The 20,807-nt window shown below is 43.8% G+C and overlaps 1 protein-coding gene across 3 annotated transcripts; it reads right to left on the reverse strand.

Annotated features, from left to right (window-relative positions):
* Nucleotides 1-5,147: 5,147 nt before the first annotated feature.
* On the reverse strand, nucleotides 5,148-19,433 carry LOC106590157 (VPS41 subunit of HOPS complex). Of its 3 annotated transcripts, none has more exons than XM_082970671.1 (28): nucleotides 19,242-19,433; nucleotides 18,882-18,920; nucleotides 17,060-17,167; nucleotides 15,556-15,633; nucleotides 15,386-15,460; nucleotides 13,820-13,882; nucleotides 13,620-13,685; nucleotides 11,894-12,013; nucleotides 11,516-11,729; nucleotides 11,301-11,398; nucleotides 11,054-11,180; nucleotides 10,808-10,923; nucleotides 10,551-10,607; nucleotides 10,188-10,249; nucleotides 9,994-10,075; nucleotides 9,342-9,434; nucleotides 9,071-9,198; nucleotides 8,791-8,935; nucleotides 8,445-8,486; nucleotides 8,303-8,353; nucleotides 8,066-8,203; nucleotides 7,867-7,921; nucleotides 7,513-7,653; nucleotides 6,614-6,750; nucleotides 6,412-6,511; nucleotides 6,285-6,329; nucleotides 5,507-5,586; nucleotides 5,148-5,399 (listed from the first exon to the last, which is right to left on the reverse strand). In XM_082970671.1, the coding sequence occupies exons 1-28, from the start codon at nucleotides 19,260-19,262 to the stop codon at nucleotides 5,319-5,321; spliced, it is 2,562 nt and encodes an 853-aa protein (XP_082826797.1). In that variant the 5' UTR covers nucleotides 19,263-19,433; the 3' UTR covers nucleotides 5,148-5,318. The 3 variants fall into 3 exon arrangements, with proteins under 3 accessions (XP_082826797.1, XP_082826798.1, XP_014036293.2); XM_082970672.1 differs by having other exon boundaries at nucleotides 6,285-6,326; nucleotides 11,054-11,183; XM_014180818.3 differs by having other exon boundaries at nucleotides 11,054-11,183.
* Between the last annotated feature and the right edge of the window lie 1,374 nt (nucleotides 19,434-20,807).

Here is a 20,807-nt window from a genome sequence, read left to right on the forward strand (position 1 = left end):
ACCTGCTGGAGTGTGTGCTACAGGTGGGTGCTGCTATGGTGACCAGTGAGCTGAGATAAGGGGGGACTTTACCTAGCAGGGTCTTGTAGATGACCTGGAGCCAGTGGGTTTGGCGACGAGTATGAAGCGTGGGCAAGCCAACGAGAGCGTACAGGTCGCAGTGGAGGGTAGTATATGGGGCTTTGGTGACAAAACGGATGGCACTGTGATAGACTGGATCCAGTTTATTGAGTAGGGTATTGGAGGCTATTTTGTAAATGACATCGCCGAAGTCGAGGATCGGTAGGATGGTCAGTTTTACGAGGGTATGTTTGGCAGCATGAGTGAAGGATGCTTTGTTGCGAAATAGGAAGCCAATTCTAGATTTAACTTTGGATTGGAGATGTTTGATGTGAGTCTAGAAGGAGAGCTTACAGTCTAACCAGACACCTAGGTATTTGTAGTTGTCCACATATTCTAAGTCAGAATTGTCCAGAGTAGTGATGCTGGACGGGCGGGCAGGTGCGGGCAGCGATCGGTTGAAGAGCATGCATTTAGTTTTACTTGTATTTAAGAGCAGTTGGAGGCCACGGAAGGAGAGTTGTATGGCATTGAAGCTCGTCTGGAGGGTTGTTAATAACACAGTGTCCAAAGAAGGGCCAGAAGTATACAGAATGGTGTCGTCTGCGTAGAGGTGGATCAGAGACTCACCAGCAGCAAGAGCGACATCATTGATGTATACAGAGCAAAGAGTTGGCCCAAGAATTGAACCCTGTGACACTCCCATAGAGACTACCAGATGCCCGGACAACAGGCCATCCGATTTGACACATTGAACTCTATCAGAGAAGTAGTTGGTGAACCAGGCGAGGCAATCAATTGAGAAACCAAGGCTACTGAGACTGCCGATGAGGATGTGGTGATTGACAGAGTGGAAAGCCTTGGCCAGGTCAATGAATACGGCAGCACAGTATTGTTTCTTATCGAAGGCAGTTACGATATTGTTTAGGACCTTGAGCGTGGCTGAAGTGCACCCATGACCAGCTCTGAAACCAGATTGCATAGCGGAGAAGGTGCGGTGGGATTCGAAATGGTCGGTAATCTGTTTGTTGACTTGGCTTTCAAAGACCTTAGAAAGGCAGGGTAGGATAGATATAGGTTTGTAGCAGTTTGGGTCAAGAGTGTCCCCTCCTTTAAAGAGGGGGATGACAGCAGCTGCTTTCCAATCTTTGGGAATCTCAGACGACACGAAAGAAAGGTTGAACAGGCTCGTAGTAGGGGTTGCAACAATTTCAGCAGATAATTTTAGAAAGAAAGGGTCCAGATTGTCTAGCCCGGCTGATTTGTAGGGGTCCAGATTTTGCAGCTCTTTCAGAACATCAGCTGACTGGATTTGGGAGAAGGAGAAATGGGGACGGCTTGGGCGAGTAGCTGTGGGGGGTGCAGTGCTGTTGACCGCGGTAGGGGTAGCCAGGTGGGGGAAAAAAATGTATAAATTGATTTGCATTTTAATGAGGGAAATAAGTATTTGACCCCTCTGCAAAACATGACTTAGTACTTGGTGGCAAAACCCTTGTTGGCAATCACAGAGGTCAGACGTTTCTTGTAGTTGGCCACCAGGTTTGCACACATCTCAGGAGGGATTTTGTCCCACTCCTCTTTGCAGATCTTCTCCAAGTCATTAAGGTTTCGAGGCTGACGTTTGGCAACTCGAACCTTCAGCTCCCTCCACAGATTTTCTATGGGATTAAGGTCTGGAGACTGGCTTGGCCACTCCAGGACCTTAATGTGCTTCTTCTTGAGCCACTCCTTTGTTGCCTTGGCCGTGTGTTTTGGGTCATTGTCATGCTGGAATACCCATCCACGACCCATTTTCAATGCCCTGGCTGAGGGAAGGATATTCTCACCCAAGATCTGACGGTACATGGCCCCGTCCATCGTCCCTTTGATGCGGTGAAGTTGTCCTGTCCCCTTAGCAGAAAAACACCCCCAAAGCATAATGTTTCCACCTCCATGTTTGACGGTGGGGATGGTGCTTTTGGGGTCATAGGCAGCATTCCTCCTCCTCCAAACACGGCGAGTTGAGTTGATGCCAAAGAGCTCCATTTTGGTCTCATCTGACCACAACACTTTCACCCAGTTGTCCTCTGAATCATTCAGATGTTCATTGGCAAACTTCAGACGAGCTGGTATATGTGCTTTCTTGAGCAGGGGGACCTTGCAGGCGCTGCAGGATTTCAGTCCTTCACGGCGTAGTGTGTTACCAATTGTTTTCTTGGTGACTATGGTCCCAGCTGCCTTGAAATCGTTGACAAGATCCTCCCATGTAGTTCTGAGCTGATTCCTCACCGTTCTCATGATCATTGCAACTCCACGAGGTGAGATCTTGCATGGAGCCCGCCGAGGGAGATTGACAGTTCTTTTGTGTTTCTTCCATTTGCGAATAATCGCACCAACTGTTGTCACCAAGCTGCTTGGCGATGGTCTTGTAGCCCATTTCAGCCTAGGTCTACAATCTTGTCCTTGACATCCTTGGAGAGGTCTTTGGTCTTGGCCATGGTGGAGAGTTTGGAATCTGATTGATTGATTGCTTCTGTGGACAGGTGTCTTTTATACAGGTAACAAACTGAGATTAGGAGCACTCCCTTTAAGAGTGCTCTCCTAATCTCAGCTCGTTACCTGTATAAAAGACACCTGGGAGCCAGAAATCTTTCTGATTGAGAGGGGGTCAAATACTTATTTCCCTCATTAAAATGCAAATCAATTTATAACATTTTTGACATGAGTTTTTCTGGATTTTTTTGTTGTTATTCTGTCTCTCACTGTTCAAATATACCTACCATTAAAATTATAGACTGATCATTTCTTTGTCAGTGGGCAAATGTACAAAATCAGCAGGGGATCAAATACTTTTTTCCCTCACTGTATATATATATATATATATATATATATATATATATATATACACACACACTGCCGTTCAAAAGTTTGGAGTCACTTACAAATGTCAATGTCCTTGGGGTCACTTACAAAATAACATCAAGTTGATCAGAAATACAGTGTAAATATTGTTAACGCTGTAAATGACTATTGTAGCTGGAAACGGCTGATTTTTAATGGAATATCTACATAGGCGTACAGAGGCCCATTATCAGCAACCATGACTCCTTTGTTCCAATGGCACGTTGTGTTAGCTAATCCAAGTTTATCATTTTAAAATGCTAATTGATCATTAGAAAACCTTTGCAATGATATTAGCACAGCTGAAAACTGTTGTTCTAATTCTTTAGACTAGTTGAGTATCTGGAGCATAGTTGAGTATCTGAGCACGTCAACAGTGAAGAGGCGACTCCGGGATGCTGGCCTTCTAGGCAGAGTTGCAAAGAAAAAGCCATATCTCAGACTGGCCAATAAAAAGAAAAGATTAAGATGGGCAAAAGAACACAGACACAGAAGAACACTGAGGAACTCTGCCTAGAAGGCCAGCATCCCAGAGTCGCCTATTCACTGTTGACATTGAGACTGGTGTTTTGCGGGTACTATTTAATGAAGCTGCCAGTGAGGCATTTGTTTCTCAATGTACAGACGAATCTAAGTTTGAGGTGTTCAGATCACAAAGAAGAACATTCGTGAGATGCAGAAAAAATGAAAAGAGGCTGGAGGAGTGCTTGACGCCATCTGTCAAGCATGGTGGGGGCAATGTGGTGGTATGGGTGTGCTTTGTTGGTGGTAAAGTGGGAGATTTGTACAGGGTAAAAGGGATCTTGAAGAAGGAAGGCTATCACTCCATTTTGCAATGCTATGCCATACGCTATGGACGGCGCTTAATTGGAGCCAATTTCCTCCTACAACAGGACAATAACTCAAAGCACAGCTCCAAACTATGCAAAAGCAGTCAGATGGTGTTCTGTCTATAAAGGCGTGGCCAGCACAATCACTGGATCTCACCCTATTGAGCTGTTGTGGGAGCAGCTTGACCGTATGTTACGTAAGAAGTGCCCATCAAGCCAATCCAACTTGTGGGAGGTGCTTCTGGAAGCATAGGGTGAAATCTATTCAGATTACCTCAACAAATTGACAACTAGAATGCCAAAGCAAGTTTGAAGGACAATTATTATTTCAATTAAAAATCATTATTTATAAACTTGTCAACGTCTTGACTATATTTCCTATTCATATATTTCCTAAGCCCTCAATGGTGCTGCCCATGCTAACACTGCCTTCTGGCCACTAGAGGCCTCTATCATTCTCTATGATCCCGAGGACCTTTAGGCAAATTTTTTGAGCATGAGGAAAGACACCTACAGACAAAGTTTCAATTGTCTATGGGCGGCAGATATGAAGGTTTAAGTGAGACTGCTCCCCCCCTATCCAATCGGTGCCATTCTTTTTGACCAAGTTACTCATGGCCTCTAGTTTCTGTGCCAAATTCGAAGAAAAAAAACATGTCAATCTATGCTTGAGTAATTTGACCAAACTTTTTTATAATTATGCGGTTGAATTGGCTACAATGGGAAGTCATAGTCGCAAACCAGTTGGCTTCACTGTGAACTTCTAATAAATCAAAAATGTCCTGCGGTCTTAAAGTGACATTCATTAATTAGCAGAAATATGGGATGGGTGACCTCTTGTACCATTCAGTTCGAGTTTGGTAAGGTCAGTTGGCTTAGGCTGCTCCTGCCAGTCACGGTTTCGGTCAGGGGTAGCCAGTCTCTGAATGGAGGGTTGAGGAGTCTGACAGCGAAGTCAGTGCAGAGCTGTGTCCAGTAGGGACAGAGTCTGCAGTGTGTCTGTATAACTGGAATATCCTCCTATGATGGTGCAGCATGCCCTCTCCTGAATTAGTACACGCTTTTATCCAAAGCGACTTGCAGTCATGCATGCATACATTTTAACGTATGGGTGGCCCCAATGGGAATCAAACCCACGACCTGTGGTGTTGCAAGCGCCATGCTTTGCCGACTGAGCCACAAATGTGTTGTCACTGAAGACCAAAAGTAAATGTTTTCCTTGTAGGACCGAATAGATTCTTCAATGAGCTACAGTTAAAATCATAGATCACTTTGAGCACACATTGAGATTTCAAAAGCCTTTTATTTGGAATCCTAAATTCATTGAATTTAGGATTTCAAAGCAAATTGCAAGAAGTGTATTAAGAGGTCATAGTGCAACATTTATTATTTTATTTTGGTAACAGTTAATATAATGATATATTATGCATTGATTCAGAAGATCACACCGTAGCAAAGGAGAAAGATCAAATCTATCAACCCAGAGACTGCCATTCATCCCAACTGGTGAAAGACGAAGCGATGGCACGATAAGGTGAGCATTTCCTGTCACTTTTTCATCTCCAGTATCCCACTTCCTGGTCCTCTCCGCTTTGCACTGCAGATGTTGCAAAACTGGACTCCAGGAATCTGAAAGTGAAAAGCAAAAGCCATATTAGTCCCTAGTCTGCTGCTCTCATCTGAAAGTCCATATGGAGTGAGAAAGAGAAGGGGAGATGATGGGGGTAGATACTTACTGTTCCAGGAGAAGGTAAACACTCCTTGTGGAACATGTGTCTGCAGTGGAAGACAGCCACACTGAAGTTCAGAGCCATATCTACAATAAAAGGAGCAAATGCATTAATGGACGTATAAGAACATTTTGAAGATAAATACACATAACGCAGAGGATGAGAGGACTAAAAACTAGAGTACTAATGGTCAATAGCGAATTGGAAATAGGAGTTTCAGTTTCAGTTCAACATCCGTTTAGGATCTGTGGAATGTCACTCCTGAACTCAGAGCAACATGTCCTACGTGTGCCACCTTGTCATTGGTCTGTACATTGAGTCGGGGGCAGGATGCTTGTTATTTGGCCATTGGCCAAGTTGTACTACAAGGACTTCTGATTGGCAACCCCAGGCTAGGGTGGGGGGTTATAAATGGCATCTTGTTCCTTTGTTCGGTGAGGAAAAGCTGAGGACAGGGGAGACTGACATCTGAACATCTATCTCCCAGCATAACATCTTGATTTGTCCTCTCTGAATAAACCTATTTTTCTCCCCCTGATTTGCTTTGGAGTTTGTGTTATTGAAGAATAACATAAATTGCTAACAGATGTCTGAGACTAATTCAGCATAAAATAATCTAGCTCCACCCAGCAAGCCTCATCAGATGAGTTTATTAGCTAGAGCCATTACTGAATAGAGGTATGTTTAATAGGTTAAAATATAATGATGGGAAGAAGCATCCCAATTATGATAGTGTCTACACTACAGTATAACAATATAAAACATATGTTAAAGGTAATCCCACCTGATGGTAATATTGATGCATGACAGGATTCACAGATGCCGTCTTCTGAAAAAGAAAACAATAACAAGGTTTAAGTCAATCTTAAGCAGTAAACATTAACACATATTCAAACTGATCATCTACCCACCATCCACTCGGACTCCTCTCATCTGAGTCCTATGCATCTTTTGGAGCAGGGAGAGCGAGTCAGCCACTAAGATTTTCTTACAGCCCTCCCGCAGCAAGATCTGAGATACAGAGAAACAAATAAGAGAAGAGGTAAGGTTGGACTGTTCATCTGTTGTTATAGTGATATTCTAGGTGCAATATGTGATGGCTGATATTCTGACCTGCAGGTTGTAGTCATGTAGGATCTTGACTAGAGAATCTCGGAGGTTAGGAATCTCCATTCCCTCCTTTATGCGGTGGATGAGCAAGATGGGATCCACATGTGTCCCAATGTTATTAAGGAGACCAGTAATGAAGGCTTGAGAAAGAGGGGAAAAAAGAGGAACTTAAAATGACAGTGATGGAAACACTATGTTGTAGACCTGCTTATTGTATTAGTCACATGCGCCGAATACAACAGGTGTAGACCTTACAGTGAAATGCTTACTTACGAGCCCCTTACCAACAATGCAGTTAAAAAAAATAAGGATAAAAGAAATGAAAGTAACAAGTCATTACAGAGCAGCATTAAAATATCAATAGCGAGACTATATACAGGGGGGGTACCGGTACAGAGTCAATGTGCGGGGGAACCAGTTAGTTGAGGTAATATGTACATGTAGGTAGAGTTATTAAAGTGACTATGCATAGATGATAACAGAGAGTAGCAGCGGTGTAAAAGAGGGGGAGAGACAATGCAAATAGTCTGGGTAGCCATTTGATTAGATGTTCAGGAGTCTTATGGCTTGGGGGTAGAAGCTGTTTAGAAGCCTCTTTGGACCTAGACTTGGCACTCCGGTACCGCTTGCTGTGCGGTAGCAGACAGAAACAGTCTATGACTAGGGTGGCTGGAGTCCTTGCCAATTTTTTGGTCCTTCCTCTAACACCGCCTGGTATAGACTGCAACCAGTCAGGATGCTCTCGATGGTGCAGCTGTAGAACCCTTTGAGGATCTGAGGACCCATGCCAAATCTTTTCAGTCTCCTGAGGAGGAATAGGTTTTGTCGTGCCCTCTTCACGACTGTCTTGGTGTGCTTGGACCATGTTAGTTTGAAAGTGCTTGTGTATTCATGTGACTTACGTGGCTTATCAATGGAATAGGAGATGAGATCCTCCCACAGCTCAGCGTCATCCTGCTCCTTAGCAAACTCTATGGCCTTGTCCACATCCTCCAGTTCCTCCATGATCATCTGAAGGGCCCGTCTACAGTTCCCCATCCTGCCTATGAGGGGCAAGTAACAGTGGGTCAGTTTCCTCAGACCAAATGAAGTCAATTACCTGACTGGCTGGTGGTTTAGTTCAGCTTGCCCCCGCCCCTCCCCCTCCCCCCCTCCCCATATCTAGAAGCCTTTGTAACAATTTATAAAGCACTTATGAGCATTTATAATGGCTTATTCATGAGCGTTACGAACATAAACTGTACGGGGACACTTACTGAGCAGGAAGACCATCTCCTCCACAAAGTTTCTCTCCTGACAAATCTCCAGAGCCTGAAGGATTGTGCACGTAAGATGATTCATCATGGTTCTAATATATCTGACATACTTGATAAGATCATATGAATGTCAACTCAAAGAAATGTACTTCACGGACATTTGTATTTGAGCGCGCACTGTGAAAGTGTCTCTAAGTACCTTTTCTAGTGGGCAGTGGATGCTGTCCCTCAGGAATGGCAGCAGGTTGGGCCGATCATACTCAGCATACAGGCCAATTTGTCTCTCATGGTACCGCCGACCCTTGTGGTGGTCCCTCTTGAACAGTTTGTGTAAGTACTGAAGGAGGGGGGGGGGGGTGCATTGTTAAAGTCATACAATTTCACAGGAAACGAGAAACTTTAAAATCGCGAAAAGAACTTGTAAAGTGCGACTCACAATGTGTAGCAGCTCAGGTCTGTCCCGGAGTTCCTCCACTACTCTGTCGGTCTGTAGCACATCGAAGACAGAAACGTGGTTAGCAGGTTTTTTTTATTTTATTTGAAACTATGAAAGATCAAGGGTAGCAAGGTAAACATACCGATATTTTGTCTTCATTATCCAGGAGCATGTCGACAGCTTTCTGTCAACACAAATCAACCCATTCTTCAGACGGGGATAAACACAAAGTGACTTATGACCTTTATAGTCTTCCAATCCAAATGCATTAAGAGGTGTGCAAGGCACGATGACTCAAGGCAAAGGTTTCCCATGACTTCTGCACAGCTTAAAGCACTCCAAAGACAGACTTTTAAAAAAAGGCTAGATGATGTTACTATTCAAGTAAGGACAAGTATACACAACACAGCTATACAGGTGCAAGGTCCCATGATACAGCAAGGAGTCGACTTTATCAAAAGATTATGCATGATGTTCTGGCTACCCACCTCTTTATCAAAGTCCATGAGGAGCACAATCTTGTCTTCTATGGAGGAGAAGAGGTTGTGTTTGTGGATCAACTGGTAAACATCTTTATGCCTCAGTCTCAGGTAGATCTCCAGGGCTCGGTCATACCGCTGGTCATAGGTATACCTGCATGGACATTACAAAGACGCATTCTTAGTGGCATTTCAAACGCTCTCAATTTATCAAAGGGAAATGGACATTGCAACAATTGAGAGGTTATGATGTCAATCCACATTGTGAAACCAGTGGAGAGTCACTCACAGTTCAGCCAGTGTGGTGAGCAGGGTGCTGTTCGTGGGGTCCTTCTTGAGGTGGTCGGCGACTGCCTGAACAATGGTCATGTTATTGTAGAGCTCTCCTGGCCACTCGCGGATCAACGTGGCAAAGCCCTTGGAGAGAGAGAGAGAGAGAGAGAGAGGCTGGGTAAATGAGTTCATATTTGCCGCTACTATATTTGGTTCTTCTTGAGTACTTGATATAATACTACAACACGGCAGTAAGAAGAACATCAGGAAGAGACAGACAGATATACCTCATAGTCCGTCTTTAGAAACTCATTTAAGATCATCTCATATATGGCAGGTCTGAGACGCAGGTCCCCTCTGGGCAAGTATTGGCTGATGGCCTGGAGAGGCAGAGACCAGAGGAGAGGCAGAGACCGGAGGAGAGGCAGAGACCGGAGGAGAGGCAGAGACCGGAGGAGAGGCAGAGACCGGAGGAGAGGCAGAGACCGGAGGAGAGGACAAAAGGAGACGAGAGAGAGTTATACGAATATATATGGGGAGGAGAAAATGATAGAGATACTTATAACAGTTAATACTGAGGGCAACACAGAGTATTGTTACTTCTAAAACTTGCTTAGTGTTTAATGCCGTAATTTATCACTTTTTAGGGCCGGGATGACACCCGTGTCGCAATATGGCAAAAAATGAAAACACGAAGCAGACCAAACTCTTTGGTTCTTTAAAACCTGCTGTATGGAAAATATTGTGTTATAGCTTGGAAAATAAATACATTTGACTGGATGACAACATAATGATGTTTGTTTCCAACATTAGGGGTGTTTTCCTAAAGTTAAATCTGCTTTGTGTTTGGTTTCCTTGCCACGATACTGAGGAGTATCGCGAAAACGGGTATCGTCCTGGCCCTATCACTTTGCGATGTCACAAGGTGAACTGACTCACCTTCAACTGCCCAATGGTTTTAAACCTGTACACCTCATTCTCCCAGAGTTCCATGTTTTTACCCAGCACCTTCTGACACTTCCTGGATTGAAGAGAACGAGAGCGAGAGAGAGGGGAAACAATCACTTAATCTACTCCTTGTACTGGTATTTTGCAGAAGAAACACAACTGAAAGAACTAAAAGGCTGTAGTACCTGGCAGCGGTGTCGTAGTCACCCTTCTCCACCAGGTGATTTATGTAGGCCATCCCAATTTTCTGATTAGAACAGAAGAGAAACTCCATTAGGGAACAAAACATGAGTAATGGACTGTGTCTTCTGTCATTTCATCAAGTGTTGAATCTTCTGTAGTTTCATCTGGTGTGTATCATGTGATTTTAACCAGCTGAGAAGACAAAGGTTACTTTACTAACCTTTGCGTCGTTAATTTGCTAAAGCGGGTTGACTTATGGTGGGATCCGGTAAAATACATATGTGTAGGTAAAATAGGAGCAAGAATAGAGAGTGAATAGCACTATTGAAGGTACGAATAAAACATGACCAATGCCTATACAGTACCTGGACTTCATGGCGTTTAACGTTCTTGAAGCTGATCTCAGCAGCCATCAGAGCTTCCTGTATAATGCATTATTACCCGTTATAAGCACGCATATCTTCTAATGTCTTATAAGGTTTATAATATGTATCTCAATGCAACACATTTGCTGAAAAGCTGCTCTCAACTGATCACTGAGAAGATACTGTACAACGCAGGGAAATACTGAAATCCTCATACCAAGTCTGCTTGATTGGATCCTTAAAAAAAAAACACTGACCTCATACTTCTTCTTGTCCAGCAGCCAGTCAATGTGGTCATCCTGGTCTCTCTCTTTGGCCACCACAATGTCTTTAGGGCTGATGATGTAGAAAAGGGACTCTCCCTCGGAATGTTCTGTTGACACGAGGGTACAGGACAGAGCATGTGATCTATCCTGCATAGTAGGTTAAAGTAGCTAGAATGTGGAAATGCAGACTGTCTCTCGGAGTAGTGTTTGCCGGGGGGAGGTTTCTGACTGACTCACCCAGCCGGTAGTCTCGACACTCGTTCTCCTGGAAGTTGCGGACAGTCAGGGCGTCTGATGAGATCTCCTCAAAGCCCTCTGGGAGAGGCTGGATGATGTCCAGACGAGGCCGCGCTCTGAACTCCTCCTCCTGATCAAACACACACACACGCGCGCGCGCGTAAATATGTCGACTAGATCAACATTCAAATATCATGTCTGTGACCACTTAAGCCATTCCATCACACAGTATCTACCCAAACAGTACCATGTGGTCAGAGTTTTCCTTCACAAAGTACAGGTTGACCAGCTGGTCTGCTAGAGGCGCCAGGCCACTGATGAAGAACTCGGTTTCAAACGCAGACACTGCAAGAGAGAAGCCCAAATGACTCCACATCACCTCCACATCCTGTTACAGTAAAACCCCACAAAACATGTCGTTACATTAATACTGTGACTAGTACATGCACGGCCCGCCCTCACCAATTTCCACATAACGGCTAGGAAGGTCTCTCATCTCCGCGTGGTCCCTCTCCTTCACGGCACAGATCTTAACGGAGGAGCCCCAGCCGATGATGAGGGTGGAGTTGTCTTTCCAGCACAGACTGCATGGGTACATATCAGGCCGCAGGCTGACGTTATCCCGTAAGACGTTGGTGATTCGTTGTTTGGTGCTGATGTCATAGATTTTCACCCCCTGAAAGAGGCCAAGACAAAGAGAGTATATTCACTCTTTGCATGTCTAACGCACTACGCATTTCATGTTTGTGACAGACATGTCAACGCGTCTATTTAAGATGACACGCTGTATGACGCAACAAAAAAAAGATCTGATTCTGAAGCTTTGACTGCTGTCCTTACCACATTGTTGGCCCAGGCGATGAGATTGGCCCTCCACTGGACGTTAGTGATGGCGCCCTCCCCTTCGTGCAGAGTGGATGTCTTCCAGCGGTTCAGCCAGTTCCTCTCATACAGAAGAAGCTTGGGAGAGCAACATAAAAAAAAACATTTCACATCAGAACCATGTGCCATTAATATCCAACTTACCACCATGGATTGAAGACAGGCACAAGCAACCGTGTCCTTAGAGCAGTGGCTTGTGGTTCTTGTATTCCCACCACCAGAGGGCAGTAGAGCACAGGGACAGGAGGACAGTCTGTTGTGTCAGTGGGTCTCCCAGAGTGGGAGGATTGTATTCAACTTGAGCTTTATCATAAATATTAAGTAAACAGACATTGTCTTTCAACACCGTCCAGCGCAGCTCAGTGAGCAGACATGATCTCATCTTTACCTGATTCAACTAACCGATCAGTGTTTATGTATGACATGATGTGAGTAAAGAACTGGAAGGGTAAACTAAAGATGGCATGAAAGATTGTGGTCTTCATACAAGACTGACAAAATCAATTGTCGAGAACCTCATTACTTCAGAAGGTTTGACGGCCTACGTGGTATTTCTCTGAATCACTGATTCTCGTCAACGGCTTTGAGACATAACGATGGCTGTAGTCCCCCTTTTCAGTCGGCTGTGGCTTCACCTCAGAGAAGGCCATATACATAAAAAGCATCTCTCAGTGTCACAGTCATACAGATGGATGTACAATAGCCTTTAGTTATTATGAACGGGGGGGGGGGGGGGGGGGTCGGTGATAGGGAGACAGCCCCGGCCTTTAATTCAACAGTCTGGAAATGTTAACAGTTCTCTCCACAAAGAGAGGATATGACACTGGAAGAACTGTGGAGACGGAATTGAATTGCCTTTGACAGGATGTGGCTCCATTTGAGCCTTATTGATTTTCCTCACAGGGTGCTTTACGGAGGGTCTTGAGCACACGGAGAAGGAAGAAATCAGTACCAATTGTGAGAAAATGGAAAAATAACACTAACAATGAGCGTTTTATAAGTCGAGCAGCTTAAACACTTTCACCGTCGCCAGTGTTGTAGGTATGTATATAACTTTTTTCTCCAATGTTGTTGGGGGGGATTGTACCGTACTGTACAGAATTTTTTGTCTGTTGTGCCATTTGCACTAAGTGGCGTTGCGGCAGACTGCAGTCTTTGGCAATGGAAAGGGAACATTAGTACCTAACATAAAGTGTTTTCTGAATCTGAGACACATTTATGGGTATGTTAGAGAAGAGACTGCTGTGTCAGCCTACCCGGGACCCTAAGACTATGGGTCCTCCTGATAATGACATCTATTTGGTGTGCTTGTGAAGCACTGCCTTTCAAACACTGTTGAGCGAGCAGCACTTTGTGAAAATGGGCCGCTTGCCCCGGAGTGCACTCCAGACGAGAGACAGGGGAAAGTAGGAGGCTTTCACACCAGTCAACAAAGGCCTGTGTGTGCACAGCCATCAACCAAGCACGGGGGGGCTCAAGTGAATCTGTTTCACCAGAACCAAATCTAAATTCATTATTTTGAAAAACAACGGCTAATTTATGCTGAATATTTGTTAACTAAAACATGAATATAGAGTTCTGTACACATTAGCTCATCCGCAACAGTTTTCAACTACACTCCTGCTAACACTGTTGAGATGGGCTGTATACTGTACCCACATTGAAAAATCCCTTTCAATCTCACCTTGTTGCCTCCAGTGACAAATTGTTTGTAGTTTGAACTGCTGAACCGAGGGTGTAACGCCACCACCTGGAGGATATGGGAATTAGATCAATTTAGAACGCATACAAGTTATGGTGCGGGCTATTATTATACCACCCGGTACATATACTCTCAACTTGTCATAAAAGTATGACGTTAAAAGAATATTGAAATCTGCTTACTTTGACAGGACAGTCAAAGTTCTCATGGAAGCCTTCCCTTGTGTAGAGTCCAAACACTTGAACCTGCAATAAAGACATGATAGAATGACAAGAAAGGATAAGTCAGTATAGCATGAAATGAAAAATAATGAAACTAATATATATATTATATAATATATATATATATATATATATATATATATATATATATATATATATGTTTTTCCAACTTATTCCTTCAACCTAGTTTACAGGGTTCATTGAATAGACCAGGGTCTTCGGGCAAAATACATCTCTGTCCCTAATTAACGTCTGTCCGCAGCTGGTCTGGGAGCAGTCAGAGTTACAGAGTCACTGTTGTGTATGAAGGGGGGGGGGGGTTCTGGACAGTAAGACTTTGATTGGATCACTGCTAGCCATCTGCCGGGTCACCAATTAGTGGACAGGTTGATTCTCTGAACCCTCCGGTGCTTTGATACCAGGTTTTTACCACAGCCGCAGTTAGCTTAGCTACAGCAATATCTAATGCAACAATTATACTGTGCCACAGCTTGACTGTCCGCGAGTCAAAAAAAGGCAAACAAACAACATCACGGCCTTTGCACTCTCAATCTTGAATCGCATAGACGATTCTGGATTATCTGAAAGGATTGACATGGATTAACGGCAAACTGAATTGGTCGAGGATGAACAACTGCGGTGGCGACAATTTTAATTGTCGGCGCAACTTTCAGTGTCGACAAGATCTTGTTTTGCTGCTGGAGTGCGTGTGAGGGGGCGATATCAGAGAGCATATCTGGACTGCAGGATCCATGAAGGATGGTAATAATGATCAGGAGAGGAGAGATAACAACAAGGCAGAGAACACTGACAGGGTATCCATAGAGATCTGATGACTGACAGGCAGATGGATGGGAGAGTCGTTCCCCTCACAACACGAGCACCGAACATGTGCTTGTTCAAAATCCCTAGAAATGTGTAGATTTACGAAAGTAAACAGGCATGAAGAAGATACAGCTTCTGGTTTGTAAGTCTTCTATGAGAACTTGGGCACAGATTTCTAAATTACTTTTCTCCAGGTAACAAGTTCTATTCAATCCTAAATATGAACAGGAATATTCTTTGCTTTTGGAATTGATGATAGGAGTTCATTAAATTGTAGAATTGCAAGTGGAAAGGGGTAAGTGGAAAGTGATGTTGAACGTCCGAATGTGTCATGCATACCACCTAATGGTGGTGCAGAAATCTAGGATGCATCCCAAATGGCATCCTATTCCCTACATCAGCGGTAGGCAACCCTTTTCCTGGAGTGCCGCAGGATCTTGTTCCAACTAGGCACCACACCTGACCATCTGAGCTAATTGATCAGTTCAGTGATTGCCTAAATTCAACACACCTGGTCTTCCAGGTCGGTAAGATCACAAACACGAAGTGCTCGTGGCACGCCAGGATCAGGGTTGCCTACCCCTGTCTTACATAGTGCACTACTTTTGACCAGAGCCCTGTGGGCTATATAGGAATAGGGTGCCATTTAGGACACAGCCCTCCTTTATGGCCACCAGTTCTGAGCAGAGAGCTAGCTCTCACCTTGCCGTCCTCAGAGCAGATCCCAACATGCTCTCCACTCTCATCTAGGCTGATCTGGTTGATCCTCACTGGACTCTGAGGAGAGACCGCAACAACATTGACACTAAATGACTGGGAAAGTTCTGAGGCAGAGAGCAAGTGACTCTTTTGGGATTGTGTGGAGTACTTACAATTTCAAACTTCTGAGTCACATTGCCTTGGATGTCCAGAAGGAAAACTTTCCCAAAGTGAGTGCCCAGCGCAAGGAACTGAAATGGAATGAACCTGAGATTAATCTTTAAAACACCTGGGAACAATCCAAGATTTTTGCAAAAATGTTATACTGACGAAAGCTGTGGCAAGAGGATTAAAAATGCACCCTGTCTAGCGTAGCTGAGGGAGGCGGGTAGAGTGGGGTGGAATCAGTTTGCTCTGGGGCAAAAACTGTGAAATTACAGGGGGAGGGAAAACCCTATTTATTAAAGCAGACAGTGTGAAATGGTATTTTGTCTCTCAAATTAAAAGGGTTAAACATAATAAATGCACTGTACATCTGGCTTCTCCTCGCGTCGCCAGCAACCCAACCACTGCCTCTCCTGCCCACCATAAAGCTATTATTTTCTACAGAGCAGAAACTGGCTCCCCATGTTTCCTGCTTCTGCCACGTATGAGAGTATGTGTGTGTTTGAGTATGTGTGTGTGTGTGTAGGTCCACTGGGACAAGAAATTATAAAAACTGGGTGACTTTTTGGCATTAGATTATGTGTGCATTTTTCCACCCAGGCCCAGCTTCAGACCCTCCCCCTAATCCCTCCCTCCCTCCCCCCATCCCCAGGCCTGCGTGTGCGGTGAGCCCACCATGCTTCAGTGCAGTCTGTAATGAAATGCTTATATTTACAGGCACAGCTGAGCATGTCAAACAGAGCCCCTGCAATCTCCCCAAATAAAATAACCAAAAATAAATAAATAAAGGGGTCAACCTTGCGAGGCGGAGTGACTTTTAAAAGGATTTATCAGAATGGAATTGTTCAAATTAAATCCCGATTCAGGCACTTAAAGTATGAGGCAACATCAGGCAATGCGGGGTGTTGGTGGTTTTAAAGGTGCTGGGGGTTGGCTGGGTTGGGGGCCTGTGTGACAGTGCAGGTACTGTAGCCCGCAGGAGGTAGGTACACAAGCACAAAAACACTGGTAAGAAAGAGAGTCAGATCAAATCTGGCATTTCAGCACAGCAATGTCTCGTCTCTCACTCTGACACACTTTATTTTTTTATAGGATGAAAGAGGGAGAAAAAGGGGGAAAAAAAATATATAAATACATGAAAATCAATAGTGGCTAATAAAACATCAGGTGAGCAGACAGAACCAGGTATGACTCGTCCTCTGTTCAGACGTGCATGAGTGCACTCGGTGCCATGACGATTAGCCATCCAGGTCAGAGTGGCCCACGGAAAAATATCAACATTCAAAAAGAGAAGAGGGGAGCGAAAAGATGGATGAAATGGAACAAGGGAAAAAAGACAATGGCTGGTGGCTGCTGATGTGTGGTGGGTGAGAAAGGAATGGCCTGCCTCTCCATACTTTACAGAGAGAATGCCAAACAACATTGAATATGTATCAAACATTTGCACAAACAATTACATTTGAAATCTATTTTAGTTTAGCCTGAAAAGCCCTGGTGGGTTAGGATCTGTACCTTTTCATGGACAGTCATACAGCTGGCAGCATCCTTTTGGAGAATTTCAGTCACCCCATTGGCCAATCGTTCATACTTCAGCTTAGGCTCCTCCACACTGTCCTCCTCCTAGTTTAAAGGGGGATTCAGTTGAAACAATCCAACATGATTCATCTATAATATACAGACTATTACACTGGCACAGATTCATGCATTTACCTTGCTGACAGGGAATGGGAATTTTGTATGGAATTTATAGAATTTCCATTCCCACTCCCTATCAGCAAGGTAGGGAATTCAATACATCTCATTCAAAATTCCCATTCCTTATCAGCAAGGTAAATGTTTCTAGAGACACACAGTCACACAAATGTCAAAGGTCAGTCAACTCTCCACCTGTAACCAGATCATCCAAACTCTCTACTGCCTGCTTCACACACTGTCCCAGGAACTGAAATGGATTACAGCCCTCCCTAGAATCCAGAGAATATGCGCTGCTGCCATATTCTCCAGTGTACATTTGCGGTCACAGTCGGAATATTCCCCATAACCCAGTTTATAACCAATGCTGCATAGACTGTGGCCGCCTATATGGTGCATCAACACAAAACAAAGACTGCTATTACGAGCACTATGGCAGAAGGTGAGGGCTTGCAACGTGTGGAGAGAATGTCATTTCCAAGAACCATCCTTTCCCACTCCACACCGCCATGTCCATTTCCTGTTTATTCTCATTGTGAAATTTCTAATGCGTGGGCATTTGTCACGGTTTACCGAGCCATAACACAGAACAACAACAAACTCTTGCCCCATACAGAGACTACATGCACTGTTTTGCAGACTTCTGTTAGTGTGGTAAGCTCCTTTTCTTTTCTTTTTTAGGCTGATGAGGCTCTACCACATCAACACATTTTTAAATTAATAAATATTCAGTAGGGCATGCTAAATTAGGAGTCTGACAGAAAATGTATATCACAACAACCCATGAGGGGAAAAAAATTGAGGGAATGTGAATCGGTCTACAGAGCATGGGCCAAGAGACTAGTGGGAGCATCTTACTTGGTTCCTATCTAGTAATCTCTGGCAAAGCCTTAAACACATAGACTGCACTCTCACTGCCTTCATCAAGTTTGTCCGCTGACAACCCTGCGACGGAGACAGGCGAATAGCAAACGGGCAAGCTACAACACAAAAAATAAATAAACAGGGCCTTGTAACAATTCAAAGGGGACATACAATCATGCAGTCCCAGGTGCTTTTTTTTGCCTGTCAGTGTTTGTGTGTTAAAGTAGTAGAGCGGACTGGTGATAGGGGGCAGCAGAATTTTCATTTACTGGTTGAGATTTCTCCCCCCCCCCCCCCCATTCTGAATTGTTTTTATTTGGGGGAGTAGGGGTGGAATTGTTCAATGTACTGGCTGTTCCTGACATTTCATTCTCTGTATCATTTAAAGAGAGGCTGCTCCTCACCCTAGCAGTCTGGCATGCTATATTTTATTTAGCGCTTCGCAGACACAAAATTAAAGGAGCAGGACGATATAAAACATATCCAAAAATCTAAATGTTTGTTGAAACAGTGTACTTCACAACCGCATGCATCTCTGACACGGTCAGACATGGTATATTCTGCTGTTGATCCAGACTTTTTTTCTCCACAACATGACAAACATCCAGAAAATTGCATAAGAACATTTCTCTAAATCTGCTGTTTTTTCTGTAAAATAAGAGGTTGCTGTATTATGTTTACAGGTGGGGATAGCATCAATGCAGACAGCATAGATGTTTGCTACAGTTACTTCAGCCTAAATGAATGAAATGTCTTATTGTTGGCACACAACACTTACCTCAGACTCATCTGTGGATTCTTCACTTGGTTTCCTGCCCTAAATTACACGTGTTTATTAATGGACCGGGGCAAGACTTTACAATCTGCTAGAGCAAACTCATTACATGCATAATAGAGCAATAGTACAAGAGTAGCTAGCTAGGAAAATACTGTTAAGTGTTATGTTGTCTTTGTTTACGTTGTTTAGCAATGTCCAGGCATTCTCTATTACAATGCATGGTTGCACACGAGGTCGCAAATGCAATTAAACCAGTTACACTTTTGAATTATTTCCTAGAAAACCGATACATGAAGATAAAGTCGATTGAATTGACTGCAAAACATTGTGGTAATGTCTGACAGACAAGATGAGGCTTACCTTCTCCTCTACTTCTGCCATGATGATTGGAAGAGAAAGCAAAACAGCGTTCTATTTGCAACTATCCATTAGTCAATTTAGATATTGAGCTAATGTTGCTCAAAAGAAAACTAAACGAATTCACCAAATGCCAGTATATTCACAAAGCAGCCCCTTGTTGACAAACGTAACGGTGCCAGTCATAAGAAAAAATCACATGACAGAAACCAGAAACGTGTGGCATTATGGGTCTCAGAGTTTCTTTTGCCAAATGGACTGCACCTCCTCCAGTCTTCACTAGCCCAGTAGTTCTCAAACCTCGGCTCAGTGATTCCCAGCCATTCTATGTATTTAACAATTCCAGAGCTAGCACATTTGATTAATCTTGTCAGCTAATTATCAAGCCCTTGAATCAGGTGAGCTAGCTCATGGCTACAACAAAACTGTGAAATGTCTGGGGGGCCCGAGGAGAGGTTTGAGAACCACTGCATAGCCTACTGCAAACACATATTTGCTGCTGCTATTACTACTACCACATATTTACTGCTGCAATTACTACAACGAATGTGTGGCTGCTGCAATTATACTACTACTACTACTACTACTACTACTACTACTACTACTACTACTACTACTACTACTACTACTAGTAGTAGTAGTAGTAGTAGTAGTAACCAAAAGGTTGCTGGATTGAATCCCAGAGCTGACAAGGTAAAAATATGCCATTCTTCCCCTGAGCAAGGCAGTTAACCCACTGTTCCCCGGCCACCGAAGACGTGGATGTCGATTATGGCAGCCCCCCGCACCTCTCTGATTCAGAGGGGTTGGGTTAAATGCGGAACAGACGTTTCAGTTTAATGCATTCAGTTGTACAACTGACTAGGTATCCCCCTTTCCTTTAATTCTATAATACTGAAAATAGGCTAATAAAAATAGTCATATAGGGCTTAATTCCCCCAATGTATTAAACTAAAACACTTGTGCTCTGTAATGTCAGATTCAGGTATGGGTGTGATATCAAGACTACCAGACTATCATTGGTCTTCCATCTTTCAAGGTGAGGAAGTGAAAACTTTACCTGTGTATGCTGTGGCTGTGGTATGCCTTTTTAACCTCTATATCACTAGGGCCCAACTCCTCAAATCGAGCTGCATCTTGGTTAGAGATGGCTTTACCTCTTACCTCTTCTATCCCACCGCATCACTAGAAGAGGGACCTGCTGGGAAACAATCAACACATTTCTCTCAGATCTGAGTGATTCTCGACAAATCAATACTCCATGCTGGTCTACTGTGAACACGAGAGGCTTTGGCCCTGCAGGTATCAGAGAAGAAACATTTGTTGTCACCTTGTCTTAAAAGCACCTCATAAGCACACATTTCCCTTTTATATTTCTATCCACTTCTGGACATTTGTAGGCTACCAAATCTGGGTTCTCCAAGGGTAGGCCTATCAAAGTTTGTCTGTTGAGTCTATGTATACTGAACAAAAATATAAACACAACATGTAAAGTGTTGTTCCCATGATTTATGAGCTCAAATAAAAGATCCCAGAACTTTTCCATATGCACAAAAAGCTAATTTCTCT

The sequence above is a fragment of the Salmo salar genome, chromosome 29 (assembly GCF_965601325.2).
Source record: "Salmo salar chromosome 29, fSalSal1, whole genome shotgun sequence".
In the NCBI taxonomy this organism is placed as follows: domain Eukaryota; kingdom Metazoa; phylum Chordata; class Actinopteri; order Salmoniformes; family Salmonidae; genus Salmo; species Salmo salar.